Source organism: Lissotriton helveticus, chromosome 2_1, assembly GCF_964261635.1.
Source record: "Lissotriton helveticus chromosome 2_1, aLisHel1.1, whole genome shotgun sequence".
Lineage (NCBI taxonomy): Eukaryota > Metazoa > Chordata > Amphibia > Caudata > Salamandridae > Lissotriton > Lissotriton helveticus.
Window position 1 is genome coordinate 1506198073 of NC_136059.1, and position 21170 is coordinate 1506219242.

General features: G+C 46.0%; 1 protein-coding gene across 1 annotated transcript in view; it reads right to left on the reverse strand.

Annotated features, from left to right (window-relative positions):
• LOC144818721 (C-X-C motif chemokine 2-like) overlaps positions 1–14257 on the reverse strand; it is a 73725-nt gene extending 59468 nt beyond the window's left edge. Inside the window, exons 1-2 of the mRNA XM_078676395.1 lie at positions 13901–14257; positions 2753–2882 (exon numbers count right to left, since the gene is read on the reverse strand). Of these exons, the coding sequence (XP_078532521.1) occupies positions 2753–2882; positions 13901–13961 (191 nt within the window). The 5' untranslated portion in view covers positions 13962–14257. The remainder of the gene's footprint in view (positions 1–2752; positions 2883–13900) is intronic.
• Positions 14258–21170: the final 6913 nt, after the last annotated feature.

The following is a 21170-nucleotide window of genomic DNA, read 5'->3' on the forward strand; positions in this document are numbered from 1 at the left end:
GTGTAAAAATATAATTATGTGCAAAATCACATTTACATACAAAATCGTGATTTTTGATAATTCACAGGAGTGTGCAATCAAATCATCCTTGGTGCAACATCAGTATAAGTGTGAAACATTTGAAGGAGCACAAATAACATTTATGTGAAAATTCCCAATAAAATGCATTATCACCCGCAATGCGACATCAACGGGAGTATGGAAACATGTTGAACTGCCTAGCCAATTTTGGGCCACTACAACGAGTTAGACCTAGTTACACTTTACCTCTACTGTGCTTGAAAAGTTGGTCAAAAAGCTCCCTGTATCCAGTGACAGACACCTAAGCTCTGCCCAAAGTGTACATCTGTGATCACACGAAGGGGGATTGTGGGTCATATTGTCCTTATAGACATAAATAGCACTAGGTGACAGATTCTGTTTAAATATGTGTGGTAAGCATATTTAATGATGTTAGGAAGTTTCAAATTCGCTTTCAAACTTAGATTTGAGTTCCCATTCTTGCTTCCTGTGTATGCCATGAGTGAAATTATTTCCTTGTACTTGAACGTATTGGTTCTATACATTTCCCTGAGGAAGGCTCCAATCCAGCTTTAGAGGCTGAAACAGTAAAGTATTTTGGAAGACCTGGAGCCAACAAAATTCATTGTGACTTTAGATAACAACACGTTACTTGCCACAATTAGAATGTGTGATCTGTCTCTTGAAAGCAGAGTGCTGTTTTTATTCATGTACATAATTATGTTAACCTTTACAACTTTCCATTAAATCATTAATCAAACGGTTGTCCGTTTGCCTTTGGCAGACTTTTTCACCCATTTAAGAAGTTCAGTCTCGAGACCGACCAGCAGGCATGTGTTATTGGTGGTTTGTATACTAGTATGACCGTCATCTTTCTGTTGAACTAATAACAAATTATCGGGGTATTCAATGCTCTCCTGTTCCAGGCCCACTACAGAATTGCTTGTTTTAAATGAATGATAATTAATTCTGCTTTAATGATCATTTGAGCCTAAACCTAACATTCGCTTCTAGCTGCCAGTGAGTTATGAGGAAGGAAATAGCTCTGCATGCCCCCAATTGACAAATTAAACACAACCATAAAAGAGGCTCGCTATGCTCTTCACTCTCTGGGTCCTGCTGCCACTGCACCTGCTGCACGGTATATAGCTACAGCCTTCTTACAGAGGTATGTGTTCGCTACTCTAGATTAAGTGGCTTGCTTCAAGGAAGCTGTATCTGGGGATTGTCTCCTGCACACTTATTACTTGTCAGTCTTGAATTGGATAACTATATCTTTGAGTCAACAAATCTCTGGGCAATCTCCTTGACAAAGTAAGTGTGTCCCTCACTGGGAATTGCGCTTCTTGACATATTTCATTGCGAATAGATGAGGCTTTTGGTCAATTTCTTCACGGCCATCTATTCTTACATTTTTTGTTGTGTGTGACTACAGTATTACCAATCTCCACCCAGACCATGAAGCTGGAATAAACCACAATTAGGGTAAGACTTTTTAGAGTATGAACGTACTTTGCCACTCTCCGCTATTCACAGGTGCTGCTTGATGTAAGGTTTTGGGGTGTCACCTTTGTGTCAGAAGTGCCTATCATTAAACCTGTCACTGGCATGAACAGCTAGCAAGCATTCATTTATGATTGTAAACTATATATGCCTCATGTGTTTCATTTTTAAATCCCCTAGGTTGCGTTTAGTTGTCCTGTGGAATCCTTCTTACCATGTATGAAGGAAGTACATTCAGTAAGGGGTGCTTAATACACCCTGACGAATGCCCCTGACCTGTTTCTAGGCTCTAGAGAGAACAGAAACATGTTGACACTATATAGGATGTAAGGGACACTGTGCTCTATACCATCCATTATTTAACCATATCTGAGGTACCTAGTATTAAAGGTAGTTTCTTTAGATCTACCTCAAGGTATTTTTGCTGATCTAGATCCCAGCTATTATCCAGGTATGATTTATTGAGGATTGAGGGCTCCGTCTCAGCGAGGTTGAGGCCACCCTGGTAGTATCATCTTACCGGAGTAAGATGAGGTTGTTAAGTATAAAGCATTCTACAAGTTGTGCCTGAAGCCTCCTCATCCAATGAAAACAGCTTCTTCAGCATACCTTAGGGATGACTTATATGATTAATTAGACAATTCCATCCTTTCCACCGTATCTTTAGGGTCATCTTCTCACAACAAATATCCTCACACAAAGAGAATGGGTTTTCGAAAACTTTAAATAAACAAGCCAACTATTCTACGCTATTACAATACCAACTATCCACCTTCTGTGGAGTTTGACAAGTGGGGTATTCTGTCACAAATGTCATAGACTGTATTGTCTGCCAAACTATCGGTTGACCCGCTCTATTGTGAGTTGGGTATACCATCAACTTCCCGTCAGTGTGCTCCATTGGCTTTGTCGACAGCCAACTCACTCTAGCAGCCTGACAGGGTGCTGGCTGTCAAAGTAAGGCAATCATACCGCCCACCCAATTTTGGCAGTCAGATGTCCTTTTTTTGTCCATCATCACCAGGGAAACCCTGGTGGTAACAAACTGAAAAATGTAAATAATGACCCCCACGCCCAGGGAAAGTTTTGGTACCTTCTGTGGAACAATGACATTGGTTCCTCTAAAGGTACAGCTGGGACTGACCCAGAGGAAAAAATTGCCTTAATGATGATGGTGTAGGATGAATGATTGTCAATTAATGCAGATCATCCGCAATACAATACTTACATAACTTCTTTTTGAGTGCATCTGTGAGACTCCGGATAAATCTCCAGTTTCACAACACGTCCTGCCGGAAAACGTGTGGCTTTCTTCTTGCCACAAATACACCTCTGCCCATAGCCTGCGATTGACATCCCTGAAAACAGGAAATAATGAACTGTAAGAACTCCAAATAATTTCCGATAACCAATTTTTATTGATTTTACAACACTAACACAAACATGGCCCCATCCACCAGGATCACTGACATAATATCGACCTCACAAAAATCGAGATACAAAAATATCGAGTCAAAAATATCGAGAGACAAAATATCGACTCCCTATCTTCAAACAGGTAAGTACCAAAATATCGACTCCAAAATATCGACTTACAAAAATATAGACAGTCAAAATATCGATTTTTTTAAATGTTTTAAAATTAAGTTAAAACTAATATAGTAATAAATATATTTAATATAAACTTAGAAATAATTATTAAATAAATGTAGTATTAATAAATAATTAATATAATTTAAAAAATTATATCACCAAAAAGAATACATATATATATATATATATAAAAACATATTATTAAATAAACATATATAACATTTTTAGCGTAGCATAGAAAATGGTTAAAATTTATTGTTACAACTATATTGAGTTCAACATTAGCAAAAGTGTTGGATAGCGTAGAGGTAAAATTTACTATTCCCACTCCAGTGGGTGCAACAGTAGGGAAAGCGCTGGATAGCATACGGGTTAAAATTACTATTCCAACTCCAGTGGGTGCAACAGTAGGGAAAGCGCTGGATAGCGTAGGGGTTAAAATTACTATTCCCACTCCAGTGGGTGCAACAGTAGGGAAAGCGCTGGATAGCGTAGGAGTTAAAATTACTATTCCCACTCCAGGGATGTATGACGTTACAACGCATACTTTTACAACGCCTACCATTACAACGAAACTTTTACAACGCAAAAACTTTTACAACGCAAGATTTTACAGCGCATATACCTTTACAACGCATACCATTACAACGTAAGTATTGGTAAGTATATAATAATTTTTTTAATATAAATTAATGAAAATTATTATAATATAATTTAATTTTATTTAATTTTATTTAATTAATTTAATTTAAATGTAATTTTACTTTATTTTACTTTATTTTTACAAAGTACCCCTGTACCCCAAAAACCCCAAACTGACCCTGAACCCTAAAAATATCCCTTTACCCAAAAACTGAAAACTGACCCTGAACCCTAAAAATACCCCTTTACCTAAAAACTGAAAACTGACCCTGAACCCTAAAAATACCCCTTTACCCAAAAACTGAAAACTGACCCTGAACCCTAAAAATACCCCTTTACCCCAAAAACTGAAAACTGACCCTGAACCCTAAAAATACCCCTTTACTCAAAAACTGAAAACTGACCCTGAACCCTAAAAATACCCCTTTACCCCAAAAACTGAAAACTGACCCTGAACCCTAAAAATACCCCTTTACCCGAAAACTGACCCTGAACCCTAAAAATACCCCTTTACCCAAAAACTGAAAACTGACCCTAAACCCTAAAAATACCCCTTTACCCCAAAAACTGAAAACTGACCCTGAACCCTAAAAATACCCCTTTACCCAAAAACCCAAAACTGACCCTGAACACTAAAAATACCCCTTTACCCAAAAACCCAAAACTTAAATTTAATTTCCAAAACCAATTACTTTTATTTACAAAGTAAATTTTATTTAATGGTCAATTATTAATCAATTAACAAATTTAATTAATTAACATATTTAATTAGTTATTATTAAATTACTCCCCACCCTATCCCCCTATAAACTCACAACCCACTACAGAAATTAATTTACTAATTATTATTTATTTATTCTTTAAATATTTATAATTACAATTATATTTTAATTAATTACCAAATAATAATTAATTAACAATTATTATTAATTTACATATTTAGTTAATTAAATTTAAATTACTTCCCACCCTATTCCCCTATAAACCCACAACCCGCTACAGAAAATATTTTACGAAAATGTAATTATTGATCAATTAATCAATTATTATTAATTACCTATTATATTTTAATTAATTAACAATTAATAATTAATTAACAATTACTATTATATTACAGATTTAATTAATTATATTTAAATTACTTCCCACCCTATTCCCCTATAAACCCACAACCCGCTACAGAAAATATTTTACGAAAATGTAATTATTGATCAATTAATCAATTATTATTAATTACCAATTATATTTTTATTAATTAACAATTAATAATTAATTAACAATTACTATTATATTACAGATTTAATTAATTATATTTAAATTACTACCCACCCTATTCCCCTATAAACCCACAACCCGCTACAGAAAATATTTTACGAAAATGTAATTATTGATCAATTAATCCATTTTTATTAATTACCAATTATATTTTAATTAATTAACAATTAATAATTAATTAACAATTACTATTATATTACAGATTTAATTAATTATATTTAAATTACTTCCTACCCTATTCCCCTATAAACCCACAACCCGCTACAGATTTATATTACACAATTATTACAAATTATAAAACACTTACCTTATTTTCGATATTTTTGTTGTCTATATTCTATGTAGTCGATATTATGTCTAGTCTATATTTTTGATTCGTTATTTTGGCTATTAATATCGATAGTAATCGATATTTTTGTAGTCTATATTATGTCTGGTCGATATTTTGTCTAGTCTATATTTTTACCTCGATATTATGTCCAGTCGATATTTTTGAGGTCGATATTATGTCTGTTCACCCATCCACCAATTGACATAATAATGACATTACACAAAAACAATTAATTGATCCCCACATCCAGTCCATAATAAGCCCACCATCTGCCCCAAATCTTCTCATGTTTGCAGGGGCAGCCTCTGGCATCATAGATGGGGCGCTCCTGGTGAGCACACCATTCCACCCCCCTCCTCTGCTCCAACCCTGGCTGGAGGGTCTGGGACTTCCAATGGCAGGCTCGGTCCCACTTGATCACCAGCGTCGCCACCCCGATGAAAGCGCATTCCATCCTCTGCCCACCCACGCCTTCCAACAGCCCCAGCAGATCAATCCTTGGAGTCAGGTTGATTCATTGGCCCAGAATTGAGGAACGTTTCTTTTCGAGCCCCTCCCAAAAGGGAACCAATTCTGTACAAGACCATACCATGTGGAAGAAGTCCGCCTCCTGTAATAAACACTGGGCACAGCAAGCCTGGGACACCCTCCCAATCTGATGAAGGAGTTGAGGAGTCAAGTATGCAATATGGAGGTAGTTGAGCTGGATCAAGTGGAGGCAAGTGGGGATGGGCAATTGTGTGTGTCCCATTTTAGCCTTTTGCCATTCCTCGTCCTCGAGCTCACCCACTCAGATCTTCCATCTCCTACGCAGCCCAAGAAAGCTGTCTGGAACAATAATGACTAGGGAACTGTAGATTCGGGAAATGGCTCCCTTATCCAGCTTCCCCATCAACAGTTTAGACTTAAGTGGGCTAAATTCTGGGTTATGAGCATCTGGGGGAATATTAGTCGATAGGGCATACCACAGTTGTAGATATTTATGGATTGGGTGCAGGAGAGCTGGTATCGTTCTTGCAGCGCCTGGAAAATGTGTACGCCACTGCCCACCCAGACAGCCCCAAAGTGGGAGATACCTATTCTATCCCATTGGGTAAAGTCATCCAGTCCAGCAAAGTGATGCAACCACGTCCCTTGCCACAGTGGGGTCAATGCAGTGAGTTTGTGGTACCTTTCTATAAAATAGAGCGCCACTCTCCAACACAGTAGCATCACTCAGGTACAGTATGGGGAATCGGGTTCTTGTAAAGCAGGCCCAGCAGCCCATCTAGGCCCAGCAAAGCCAGCTCCACCCCCCGTGAGCCAGTCATTAACAGCGACCATCTGCAAGGCCAGGTAATACCAAAAAAGGTCCTCCGTACCCATCTCTCCATCCTAGGGGGCATGGCGGCCATTAACGAATGCCACCTGAGCATGTCTCCCAGCCCAGAGAAATGTGTTGACCTTCGAAGCCAGGGCTTGGAACCATTGTCTGGGGATAGGGTGGGGAAAATTCGAAAACATATAAAGAAAATGGGGTAAGACCAATATTTTAAAAAGGGCAACTCTCCCAAGGACATTTAATGGCAGGCAACTCCACTACTGCAAGCCCTCATTGATTCGGTTAATCAGGGGGGTCAGGTTAAGGCTCAAGGCCAAGTCCGGAAAGTGGGAAACATACACACCTAAGTACTTGAAGGGCAGTTGGTGCACCAAGAACGCGGGCTACCAGGACCAACATCTGCATCTCCAGCAATGGGCACCAGCAGGGATTTAGGTTCATTCACCTGGGTTCCAGAGGTTTCGTCGAACAGCCACAATATATCCATGCAACGTGGACCCAAGGTCTGTTGGTCAGCCAAGAACAACAAACTGTCTCTGTCGTAGAGCGCGATGAGCTCCTACAGCCTCATGTCCCATGACATCCCCTGAATATGAGCATAACAGCAGATGAGATGCGCCAGGGGAACAATCGCTAAGGCAAATAAGACTGGAGAGAGGGGGCTGCCCTGGCGGGGGCCTCTATATACCAGGAATGGAAAAGATAGTTCACCTGGACCTGGGAGGTAGGGTTGGGATTGAGGAGACCAACAAGGGCACTGAAGTGAGGTCGAAGCCCAGCCTTCCGCAACACCACATACAAGAAGAACTCCCTATAGTTTAAATTAGAAACTGATTTGCTAGTTGAAAACATGGCAAAACGTGTAACATTAATATGCTTTGGATTTTTGTGGGATATTTTGAAATTGTAATTCTGATGAAAATTGGTTGTTATTAGTTAATAATCAGTTGTGTAAAGTAATCCAAGCTGTACACATTGCTACTAAGCGCATACTGTAAAAATGAAACCCAGAATGCATTCTTGTTGTGGAGTGAATAGATGTGTTATGGTGGGAAGCTCCTTCTTTTCTGTTAAAGGCACACATACCTTATTTATGTCTCATAAAAGTTACAACTGTCACATCTGGAAGACCCCTTGTATTCCAGGCTTTGACTTTGGAAATTGGGGCTTCTCCATAAACCCCCAGGACTGGGGAAGTAGTCTTTTCAAATTTACCACATTTATCTCACAAAATAAGGCCTTCATATTAAAATTGCATTTTCATATAGTGCTCCTCTACCAGAAAATCAGGTGTGGCAAAGTTCTGTACATAGAACATCAACAGCGATAGAGAACATCCCTTGCACAGAACTGGTAAAACATCAATGCAAGAAACAGGTGAAAACAAAAAAAGTATTATAGACAAAAAACAATATGTGTAAAGGTTTGAGAAGGAGAAAGTGTAGGTAAATAAGAACAATGAGAAACTAAGTTGCCAAACTATGAACAAAAGAACCATTAGGACTAGGACAATGGGATCAAAATGCTGAAGCGATGTGAAACCAAGAGGATTAAAACAAGATGAATCAAGGAGAAGGTGCATTGGGTAAAGTAGAGCATAGAGCGAACAGCCGGCGATTAAATGAAGCTTTGAATTGAGTGAAGAGGAAATTTAGAGGGGGCAGAAGATATATCAAGAGAATTATGGAACAAGCAGCTGAGAACGTAAGTAAAAGTGAGGGGAGAACAGAGGAAGCACCAGGCAGAGAAGTAATCTAAGAAGATAAAAAGAGGTTACTGGTCTCAATAGACTTAAAGCAGGTTTATTTTTAAATTTGTTTTTGCAGAACAGTAGCAGATTCTCTGACCTTTACATGTCTTCTGAGAAAGAGTTCAAAATGGAAGGTCCACCTCAGAAAAGGAGTGATTTGCAGTCTTCTGTGTTTTGAATATTTTTGCCCAAATTTACTAACCTTTTCCATTGTGTAGAAAATGCTAGTTAAGATTTGATAAGCCATGCAAGGGCCAATTTTCACTGCCTTGCATGGCTTTAAAACAAAAAGCAACACAACAAAGCTCCTTGTGCTGCGGTGTGTTACACGTCATCGGTCACAAGTTGTAGGGGCGGAGCATGTGCATTTCCATGCATCCACTCATGTATTTTGTATATTTACTAAAGGCAGTAACACTGTGCTTGCACGATAATTGTGCTCCTAGCAGAGAGAGGTGTAACCGGGAGAAATATCATAATTTCTCCTTGTTACCAGTAGCGGCTGCTACGGAACAGGGGTGGTGTGGCAGGGAGGGGAGCAGATGGGGGGAATAAAAAAATGAATAAAAGCACTTACCTGAATACCGCCAGCCGCCATCTCTCCTCGATCTTCTTCTCTGCTGCATGAAGAACACCGCCCCCCAGTATTCCCTAGCCAATCATGACACTGCCTTACACGTGCTAAGGCGCTCAGAGAGGGTCGGGAGGCTGTGCATGTTCTCCACCCAGGCTGCACAATACAGCCTATGGAGAACATGCAAACTGCACATGACGGTTTGGCCGGCCCGAGATAGCCATCAAAACCGTCATGCGCACTTACGGTGCAGCAACCACTCCTCCTCCCTCGACGTCACGGGAGCCCGGCCCCGCCCTAACCTAACCTGGCTTCAATGCAAGCTCAATACAAAAAATAAAATTATACTAACGGAATGTTATTGTCATTTTATTTTTTTGTATTGAGCTTGCAGTTGAAGAAGTGGGGCAACGCTACTCCGTCGCTTTAGCGGAGGAGCCGCCGCTGCTTGTTACTTACTCTTCAGCCGCGGTCCGTGCAGGTAATAGCGGTGGGGCCGTGTGGGGGGGATTCCGACGGACGATAATGAGGGAAAAATAAATAAATAATTAATTTCCCCTCACAATCGTCCCTCGAAATCCCCCCCCCCCCTCCCACGGCCTCACCACTGTTACCTGCACGGACTGCGGCTGTTACTCTTTCCATGTGTACTGCATCTCATGCCAGAGAAAGAAAGAAGCTCTTGAAACAGTGAAGACAAAATACATTTCAGGAGCGTTGAACAGGCCATGGCAGAATCTCCATGAATTGGCTGTTGCTCTGTGAGTCATCATAGCCGCAAGATTCCTGCTGCATTTTTATGATCTCCACCTTATCTTTACTATAATGTATTATAATCTGCCCTACCCTTGATGGAGGCAAATAATCGCCTTCTTGTCGAAACCATAGCCCAGTGTTCCCTCCAAACAACCCCACAGTTCCAAAAAAGAGACATTGCTAGCCTGTCAAGCAGAGACATTTTGAGGCATTGGGCAAAGTGGGCTCAGGCCTAGGGCCTCTGCCTTTAGCCCCCCCCCCCCCTCCATAGAGCCAGCTCTGTTCTGCAGAGAGTCTTGCCCTGACAACTTTGAATAATATTTAAACAGATTGTTGTACATAGCGTTTTTCTATCATTTATTGTTAATATTATGAAAGTCTATTACAGACATATTGCAGACAAAATGTGTTTATGATTCATGCAAAAATCCATAAAAAATATTCTTTTAGATCAATACAGAACCTCACATGTGAGAAATGGGAGGGTGTCACAGAGATTATTTGCAGTAATATTAGTAAACTGCTGCTGTGTTACAAGACTGAAAACACACATCACTATCCCTGAATATCACATTTAGAATTTGACCAAAGAGGGCATGAAAGAGCTGAAACTGGATCATAAAATCAAAGCTGTTCCGAACATGGGTCCCTAAATACATTTGACCCAGGGCCCGCAAAATCCTTAAAATGTCCCCGCTGTCTATAGGCACAATCCAGCTCTCTGGGCAGGGAGAGAGCTGACAACAAATCACAGAAAACAGAGCCTCAAAGTGACACTGGCATTGCAAGGGCACCCTAATGAAGAACTGCATCTGTGCAGCCAGGAGGCACAAAGGCCGCCCCATCATGGCACCAGCTTCATCCTCTCGGTGCATCCACGCCAGCATTTGCCGCACACAGACCCGGGTCTACAGTTTATTTTTGGAACTAACTCATTAATAGGTGCATGTGGAGTATTGGGAGAAATGGAGGAGCGCGCATGAAAGTGATCAAATCTACTAAGCATTTTAAAGCAATGAGTAGTTTTGTGTTGTTTTTATCTATGAACGACATAGCCTTAAGTTTGCAGAACATTTAATCTTTACCTATCTATTCTACTAAACAAGGTGAAGGGCATATTGAATTGTCTCTGATTTGTTTATTTTCATTTAATTTTTTTATTTAAAAAAAAAACCAAGAAGCGTACCACAATAAGTTGAAAAAGCTGTACTAATTTTGTATTCTATAATCAATTATATTCGACAATATGTGTGGTCCTTCCGATCCCCCAGGAATTCATTCATCCTCCTCGGAATTAAAAAAAAATAATGACAAAAGTTTTAAACAGGTCTTGTTCCACCTTAAACAGAATACAAAACTGACTGAAGACGTTCCCTTTTCGGTATTGCTTCTTGTTAGTAAGCAGCCCCCCCTCCATTGCCGCTGCTCTTGTTATGTATCCCCATCACTGCTGTTCTTTATTGCTGATGTATTACTTTATTTATTTTGAGAATTTGAATAGCACCGACTGTAGTCGAGGGACATGGGGGCGTTGGATGTGTGCTGTGCACTTCAGCACACATCACATGCAATGCGTGGGTGTTTCCGAGATATGAACGCATTTCACCTTGATAACACCTGCTTCAAGGTGGTGTTATTTTTTGATGTTTATTCAAGTCTGGTAACGTAGCAGGTGACGTTTTAAAAACCTATAGGCGTTTGCACTGATCCGCCCAAATAACGGAAGTAGTGCAAAAAAGCGCCTTTTTTCACTCAGAAAAGGGCAGCTTCCCAGCGCTAAACATTATTTGCCCTTCAAAGTGAAAACCCATGCATGTCACATTCCAAAACAGCAAACTGCAAATCCTTAGTAAATGTGGGCCATGCTGTTTCTGTGTCACACCAAAGCCAGGCAGTGTAGGTTCTGTTACTGTATCACCTGGGTACAGATCTGCTAGTTAAAGTCAGTGCTATCAGTGCGAGACAGTGCTGCTGTTTGGAAACAGAGACTGCTATGTGCTATGCTTTGTGTGTAACGCTCTCTTCTGTGTACAGAAATCTCATGTGAGATCACTGGGACTTTAGAGACAGCTAAAGTCGGAATATTCCGACCCCCTTCGTGTTCAGCTCCTCTGAGAGGCCTGAGCCTGCTGTCTAAAGACAAATTGTGCATGTTGGGAGGTCGTTTCACAGGGGTGTGCATTAGGCGGCGCTAGTGACCTCCAGATATGACAGGGCCCTGGTAGAATACATGTGGAGGGTTCGCGTTTAAGGTGTTTTTTTACGCCACTTGGGAAGACTCGTAAATTATTTCTTTATTGGCATTCATTGCACAATGGTAGTAATTGATGACGTACTGTTGGCACACATGACATGATAGTGCCCTTCCATCCACCATCTTCCACGGGCCATTAAAGTGCCATCAATAGTGTAACTTACGAAAGTAAACTACCATTGATGAAGCAGTTGCCACCACTGTCCTAAACAACGGCAAGGCGACGACGGGTGGCTACTGGTCGTATGACACATATTTTATTGTTGCCTCCAGATTGTTCACACTTCGCTCCTCTTGCAGCTATACCTACGCGAATGAAACAGGTGCGCTGCCGGTTAATTGTCCATGCAGCATGAAGATTAATTGCACAGTGCCTCTTTCTGATACTTTTGCCCCTAAAATTATTCATTGGAGATCTTCGACTATCTGCCTGTCCCGGAAAGCACGCAAAGAAGGAAACGCTTCAACATCTAAAGTACACCATCGGCACCAAACGTCACCCTTTAGCGCGTCTCTTTTTCAGGAAGGCATACCTAGGGGCTCGAGCTGCCCCACGCGGGCGGCGTGAGCGAACTCTGTCTGTGCATTGAGGATCGTCCGGTAGCCTTGCACTTCTAGCTGTTTACTTAGCTGCCGCTTAGTTATACATTTATAGTGCACCAATAACGCATAACAGGCCTCAGTTTGACTGTTGTTGCTGTCTCCATGAGTCCTGCCATCGGCATTTAATTTGTGACTGAAAGAGTTCCGGTGCCGAGGCGCTTCCCAGGACAGAGCCGGGGGCGTGCGTGCTGAAACCAAGGCTGTGCTTCTTGAATCCACTGCCAGACACACCCCACACATTTTTGTCACTCGTGCAGTTTTCTGTCTCCTTCCTTTGTGACGGGTTTCCCATCTTTTCTTCACTCGTCTTTCCAACCTGTGCGCTTTTCCTTCTCTAGCACATTGTCAATAATCTGATGCGGGGAAACAAGTGTCGGTCACAAACAATATGTGCCGGTGCCCCCCGCCGGCAATCACTGGCTCAAATTAAGCACTGCTGCTGCCGACAGCACTCAGGGGCAGATTTACAAACCCCTTGCGCCACTTTTGCGTCATTTTTCACATGTTAAAAATGACACAAACGTGTCTCAAGGGCTTGTAAATATGTCATTCAATGTTTATTAAGTAAGCGTAGGTCCCCTGCCATTTCTCGTTCATTAAAGCATCACAGATGTGACTCGAAGCCCCAACTCCTGTTACATTCATTCAGATGTTTCACAGTCGCGCCTAGGGATGTAAAACTACATTTATTAGAAGATTCATTTTCATTTTCGGATGAAACGGGAGAACCTATGGAACATGTACACGCACTCTATTCTTGATCTTTCCTTGACAGAGTCTGTGGTACTTGTGGGCTGCATCCTGTGTCCACCCTGAGGGGGGCTGGAGCGCTCATGGCTGCTTGTGACAGCCACGCCCACTGCAGGGGGGGGCGTCCTTGCCTGTGAGAGGTTGTGTGGGCCCTGCTGAATTTACCAGCAGGTCAGGAGTGATTATTGCACTGGGGATTTTAACGGTCTTTTGGTGTTACCCCTATTGGTAGGTTTTGCTCCATAACTACCTTTAATTAATAATAAATACAGCCTTGATATTTTTTTAACAGGACTACACCTTGCAGAAGTTCTCCAATGGACCCCGATATCCGAAAGGCTGTAGAGGGGCGAATGCTACCATTTACTATGCAGAGTGCACAGTGACCTGAGCCCACAACTGTACTTTCCCTGGAACCTCCACCACACCACCGTCTGCACAGGATTGCTCCACAGTTTTTGAAGCAAATAAAAATAATTCGCGTACAACGAGAGGAGGGGGGAGCGTGAAGTCAAACAGTGACCTACCTTGTACAAGCAGACAGGTAGACAGAGCGACGGCAAAGATCAGGACAAGGGTCTTCGCCATCACGCTTATCTTGTCTTCTCCAGCAAAGAATCTGAAAAGTCTAAAACGCAGTATTCCAAACACGCTGTCTCTTTCTGAAATTGCTCGACAGAACTGATCGTAGTGGCGAACACTACTCTATGTCTGAGTGACTGCTAAGAAAGAGACCGCCACACACGGTAAATTATTTTATAATCGAGTGCGAGCCGGGGGATTTCCCCATTCTTCGCCAGGACAATGCCTGCTTTGAAGATTGGGCCGCTGTCCCTCAGCATCACCCAGCAGCACCTGCGGCTCCGTCTCGAAGGTTCTATGACGACATGCATGCTCACCTCTCGAGGCAAAGCATCCGAGGAGGAGTGCAGGGAGTTTCCTTTGCGAAAATCCCCTGGTAATTCCACATATTACGTCATACTCCCAACATTTCTCGATGTCCACTTCACTAGAAGTGCACACCCAACCCGTCACCACAAGGTGAAACCTCAACAGTCTCAGTTTTGCTTTTGTTCAGATACAAGTGCGGGAAAAATTCCAGACATTCCGCTTTGTACAAAGTTCCTTAAATCTGAGCATGAGAGTGATATAAACACGCCGCCTTGTGTCGCCTTTGCTTTTGGTTTGCACTTTACACATTTTTTAGTGGATCAAGTCAGGCACATGATTGGGTCACTCAGATGGTTTTGCTTGCAGTTAAAGCAGAACATAGCCGTATGGAAGGCTGATCAAATAAATGAACAATCGGTATGAAAGGAAAAGTAGCACTTATTGGTAAAATATTGGCATATACTAGATAAATATGGATTTTGCAGAAATAGTTGCACTGCCACTAGTCATCTTATGACCCCCTATCGCAGCTGACAGTCCGGCAGGGCAAACCTTGAAATCATTTCTATGAAAGCTACTTTGTGTGGCATCACAAATACGGAGTATGGCAAGGCAGGGTAAATCGCTGCGTTGCTTACTCTGCGTTCAGCAGGCGTTTCATAGGCGTTGCCGCGGGTGTTCCCAAGCAACATCCTTGGATTTTGATGCTTCCACAGATTTACAAAACCATATGAACCTGAGGATGTGCCAAAACCTTACGCCTCTCCAGGGGAGGCAAAGAGAAGAGAAAACAATTTATTTCTCTTTGTTTTTCCTATTTCCATGAGTGTTGCATTCGGCAGCCCACTTAGAAAAAGGAAAAAGCCTCCTAGGATTGATTTTGTGTGGGAAGGTGCCCCTTCCTGCACAAAAATAATCCTGCCGACAACACCAGCACCCTTGCACAAGGGGCCCTGAGTTGGCGCTACACTGCCAAAATGGTGCCAGCGCTGGGGGAAAGAACAGAAATGCACAGTAGTAGATAAATACGATGCATTTCTGCCCTTTCACTTTGACATAGGGCAGCACAGCAAGGTGACTTAGCGCCAAAACCCCATAAATGAAGCCCCCAGTGTCAGATCAAACAGCATTTTGCACAACATAACGCAGGAAGACAATATGCTGCACTGTTCTGCGTCAAATGGGGAGTGCAGGAATGCAAGGCAGTCACTTTTGCTGACTTGTGTTACTCCAGATTTACTACGCCATGAGTGGCATAGCAAACCTGACTTGCGTTGCCTTGCGTCACCTTGCATGACGCAAGGCAACGCCACGCAGGCCCTTGATACAGCTGGCCCCTAATATTTAGCACTTTCTTTCATCAGAAAACTCCCACAGTTGCTTTTATTGGTTCTTCAATATTTCATAGCTGACAAAGAACTATTCTCAGAAGTGCAGCGGAAGTACCATTGCCCTTTTTAACCGCATGCGTGCGGCCGTTTTTCCCGCGGTATGCGGCATTTTTTGATTTACCGCGTTACATGACGAGCTCAGCTCGTCATCAGCACACGGCAGGTAACGCTGATGACGAGCTGAGCTCGTCATCAGCATGGAAGGGGTTAAACTACTGATAACACTGTTGATATAGATGCAACACACTTTAAATACCTTTTATAACCTGAAGTCTGAGTTTCTCCACAAAATCACTGCATTTAATGGTAAGTCAGAGTCAGGGTCTAGGTACCTACATTCATTTTATTTCATTGGTACACTACGGGCACTTTTCAGCCGGACGCATTACTATCAGTGGGTGAGTAACATCAATTTTCAGTATGGACACCGTTCTATCAGTACTTTTCAGCAGGAACGCATTTCTACCAGTAGGGGAGTACAAATACTTTTCAGCAGGGATGTATTACCCCCAGGTCCCTCCTGTCCTCTTCCCATTCCTTACTAATTTGAGATGACTATCTCCACGACAGAAAAAATTAAAAGGTGCATGGGGATATCCTACCCACTCCCTCCCACTGGGAGTACATAAGCGGTACCAGCCCAGCATGCAGCCTGTTCTTTTCTTCTGTCTTCCGACAGATTTGGACGTGTTGGACTTACCTGATGGTTTCTTCAGTGGACGTCTCGTCGGGGCTGCGGGGCTGTCCTCGCCATCCTCTTATGCGTTCTCCTGGCCTGCCGGGCTTGCCAGGAGCTGCGTTGTTGCCGCCTGGCCCTTTGCGGCTGGGGCGCCGTTCCTCCCAGTCTCTTCCGGGTTACAGTGCGCGTCTCCCTGTGGCTTGGCCGGTCTGGGGGACGCGCTGCTGCTGCTGTTTGGAGGGTCCTGGGGCTCTGCTGGGCGCTGCTCCTGGGCCCCCTACCTGGCGTTTGATGTCCTGCCGGACTTCTCTTCTTCCTACGGCTCCTGCTGCTCGGTTGGGTCGCTGCAGGGGTGGACCATGCTGTGCCCTCTGAGGCCAATTAGGCAGTCTTCTCTGCCTGGCGCTGGATTCCCGGTGCGCGCCTGGGCTGGCTGTTGGAGGCAGGGGGCTTGTGGTGCACCCTTCCTGCCTCATTGGTGAGTACCGCATAGCGGTCCCTTTTTTTCCTTGCTGTTTGGGGATCTGTTGGCTGACTCTCCTTCTGGGTGCTGCCTGGCTGGGCGGGCTTGACTCCTGGTAATAGTGCCCGGAGCCCCGTGCAAGGGGTGCAGGGGGTGGGCTGTTGCCGGCGGATGGTTTACTGCTCCTTCACGCACATGCTGGTTGCTGCTCCTGGAGTCCCCTACCTAGTGCGCGCCCTGGCTGGCTATTAGGGGGCAGTGGCCTTGTGGTGCGCCCTTCCTGCCCCCTTGGTAAGTACCGCACACCGGTCCCTTTTTGTCTCCTTCCTATTTTTCTTTTTTTTTGGCTGGCTAGTCTTCTGGGCGATGCCCGGATGGGCGGCAGTGGCTCCTGGAGATGCCGTGGTTTGTACCCGGGGCCCTGTGCTTGCAGAGCTGGCGCTCTGCCACTGGGCTGCTTCCCCTCTTTTGCCCTCGCCTGCGTCTCCTCTGGCCACTTTTCTTCTCTGTAAGCAAGGTTGTGGTTTATGGCTGGTGCTGGCGACTTTCGAGCCTGTGGCGGTTGGTTTGGGCCTGGCATCCGCTCCATACCCTGTGATTCCAGGAGTTGATATGCGCATTCTTGTGTAATGTGACTCATGTTTGTGTATATGACGCTGTGCTACGATTCGCTTTGCGATTCCTTCCCTACTGTTTTTGGTTTGGTGGGTTCGGGCCGTGGGCCTGTTTGACGGAGACAGCGCTGGGGCCTATGTTCCTGTGGATTTGCTGCACGCTCTTGTAGTTTCGCTGCTTACTGCTGCGTCTCTGTTCTTTTTCGCCTGTGTTTCCGGGTTCGGGAGGCTTCTGCTTTCCGTGGGGTTTGCTTGCAGCCCTGGGTTGTGTCTCTTCCCCATACCATCTTAGGATGTTTGGGTTGCTGCTTGCCGGCCTTCTGGTTGCTACCGTGTTGTGCACCTGGGCCTCTGGGTGGTGCCGGGATTTGATCTCTTGGCCTCCTGCTTGCGCTTCTTGCACTCTATGGTTTCTTTCCGATGCTGTTGGCTCCCGTCATCCTCAGGTCTCTCCCAGTGCTGGTGTTTTCCTGATGGGCTTCTCTTTGCTGGCGCCTGTACCTGTGGTGTCTTCGGCGGCCTGCGACATGGGCTCCCCTGCCTTCGCTGTCCTGGGCCTGGTTTCCCCTGTGTGGCTTCCCCTTTTTGGAGGGGGAGAGGGGCTGGTTCTTCGGGGCTTCCTCTTTGGGTGGTGTGTTCCCCGGCCTTCTGGCTTTTGCTTGCCTGTTGCTGATTGGTGTCTTGCCTGGGGGTCGGTCCCTGTGGGTCTGCTGTTGGCCTGTCCCCTTGGTGCACGCATATTGGCTGTTTCTTGCTTGCTGTGCTCTCCTGTTGTGCTGGCCTGTGGCCTTGGCTTCTGTTTCTCCTGCTGCCCGTCTCGTGGTTTTGCCAGGTGGGTCCTGGTTTGTCCCTGGTGTGGTGTCTGCCTGTTGGGCCTTGGCTCACTTTGGTGCTCTCTCCTGGGGCTTTTTGGCTTCTTCTTGTGGCCTCTTTGCTCTGTCATCTGGGTCTCTGGTCGTCCTGCCCTGAGGGCTTCTGTGGTCCCTGGTCGGCCCTGGTTGATGCCTGGATGGGGCGCACCTGATTTTGCCTACTCTTCCCTGTTCTGGTCAGCCCTGGATGCTTGTCCCTGTTGCCTTGCGGTTCTTGGGCTTCCTTTGGCTGCTTGTGGTCCTTCCACCCCTTAGTTCTTGCTCTCCTGTGGGTTCGGGCCGGGTGCGTACCTGTCTGGGTTCTTGCCTGCCTGCCTGCGGTTTTCACTGTCGGGCGCTTCTTGCTTCTCCCGGGTGATTTTGCTTGCCCCGTGCTCGGGGTGTCTACCTTCTGCTGGGCTCTCCCCCTTGTTTTGCATGTGGGGAGGGGGGGCGGTTGGGCCCTCCCTCTGTCCTGGTGGGCCATGGCCTTGTTGGGCTGTTGGCTCCAGTGCAGTGCTGGTGGTGGCCCTGGTGGGTTTCGGCTAGTGTTGGGTTTGCTTCTTGCCTGCTGCCTGCTGCCTTGGTTTCTGGTTGCAGTTTCCTTCCCCCTCTTGTGCTTTCCTTGCTGGCTTGTTGGGGTTTGGGCTTGCCTTCCCGCCGGTCACTTTGTTTCCCTCCTCTGGTGGCTGGGGTTCTTTGGTCTTCCTTGGCCTCCGCCTTGGGTGGCCTCTGGTTCTTCGGGTGCTCGGCTCTTGTGCCCTGCCCTGTTTGCCCTTTCCCTGCTTGTGGGTGTTGGGTGGTGGCTTCCCCTGTTGTGTGGGCCACTTTCCTGCTTCCCGCGATGGTGGGAAGTAGGGATGTGGCCTCCCCGGGAGCAGGCTCCGGTCGGTGTTGCCCTACTGGCTCTGTCTGCGCTGTGAGTCTCCCAGGCATTCAGTGTTGTGGTACATTTTGCTGTGCTGCTCGGTGGGGTACTGTGGTGGTGTGTTTGCTACCCCACCCTTCTCACTCCGCTTTGGGTTGCGGTTGGCTTTGCCTCGTGTCTGGGGCTCTGGCCTTTTTCCTTTGGGGGCCTGACGTTGGTCTTGTGCTCCACCGTGGGCTGTTTTTTCGGTCTCTGGTGTTTGTGGCCCTTGCTCTTTTGTTGGCTCTGGGGTGTTCCTTCTCCCCTTGTTTGGGTCTGTTCCCGCTCTCCTGTTGGGTGGTGCACCTTCTGCGTCTCCGGGCTCCTCTCCTTTGCTTTTGGTGCCTGGGTTGTTCCGGTGTGCTCTGGGGGCCTGGTCTTTGCCTCTGTTGGTTTTTCCCTTGCAGTCCCTGTGTTTGGACTCCCGTTCGCTTGTGAGTTTGGGTTTCTGGTCCAACTCTTGGCTTGGTTGTGTTGGGCTGTGTGCTGTGGGGCCCTGGTTTACTTGGGGTTCTCTTTTGGTCCCTGCTAGGGTCCTTTCCTGTCCGCTCGTTCTCGTGTGCATTGCCGCGGTCCTGGGCTAGTCTTCTGTCCTTTCCGGTGCCGCTCCCTTCGGCTGGCTGTGGCGCTGGGTCAGTTGTGTTGGCTCTGGGATCCCTCCCCCTGCTTCTCCGCTCTCTGGGTGGCCTGGCTGTGGTTGTCTGCTGTGCCATTCCCTGTGCCCCTTCGTGGTTGGGGATTCTTTTTGCCTCTCCTTCCGGGTCCTGGTGGTGCTGTGTTATGTGCCTCCTGGCTGGCTGGCCTGCCGGTTTCCGGCTGGCTTCTTGGGGTTGGGCTTTGGCCTCCTTGTAGGTTTTTCCTGTTTTGCCCTTCTGCCTCTTGGGGTTTGCCTTCCATGGTTCCTGGTGTCCTCCTTTCTCCTCCTGGCGGTTGGTCGGCTTTTGGTTGGTATGGTCCTCCTTTCCGGGTCTGGGGTTTGGTTTCCCCGGTTCCTTGTGGGGCCTATTTGGGCGCTGGTGTTTGCCGGGCCTGTTTCAAGGTTGTGCCTCGTTGTTCTCCCTGGCCTACGTTGGGCGGGTTGCTGGGCGTCTTGTCCCGGTGTCTCCTACTTTGGGGGTGTGCCTCTGGCCTGGCCTTTTCTTGTTCCCCGGGTTCTTCTCCTGGTGGGGTGGCCTTATGGTTGCTGTGGCGCTTCGGTGTCTCGCATGAGGTTGACCATTGGTCGGTCCTGTCCTGTGGACTGGTCCTTCTGTGGGTTTCTGGCCTCCGGTTTCCATGTTGCTGCTGTGGTCTGTGGTGGGAAAGGGGGGGGGGGCTTGCTTGGGTTCCCGGCCACTTCTCTTTCTGGCTGTTCCTCTTGGTGGGTGCCTGTTTGCTTGTCCGGTTCTGCCCTCTTTGCAGCTCTGCTGGTGGCTTCCCTTGGTGCGTTGGGGTCGTCTGGTGGTTGGTTGTGTTTTGCTTCTGTTTTTTTCTTTCCTGGGCCTTCCACCCTGCTGCCCTGTGTGGTCTGTTTTCCTCCGCTCTTGGCCGTTGGGCTGGGTTGGCCTGTTTGGTCCATGGGTGGGTGGCTGCCTGGTGGTCCCTGGGTCCTGGGGGTTTCTCCCTGGTCGCTTGCCCTTTCTGGCTCCTTTTCTCCATTGGTTTTGGCCCCTCTGGTTGCTCCATTGGGGGCTTGGCTCTGCGTGTCCGCTGGGTTGGGGGCGTGCTTGGTTGGGTGCCCCTTCCTGCGTTCCTCTACTTCTTGTGGGCTCCTTTTGCTTCTGTGGGGTGCCGTTTTTTGGTCTAGTGCCCTTGGCATTGGTGGTGCTCCGGAAGGCCGGGTTCTCTGCTTTGGAATTCTTCAATTAGTAAGGAATGGTACGAGGATAGGACGGACCGGGGGGGTAATGTCCTATTACCTACTGGTAATCTTCATTACTCCTGGTCCCGTTGTCCCATTCCTTACGCCCCTCCCTCCCTTGCGACCGGCCTTCCGGTTGATTGCTTGGTGTTTTCAGGCTG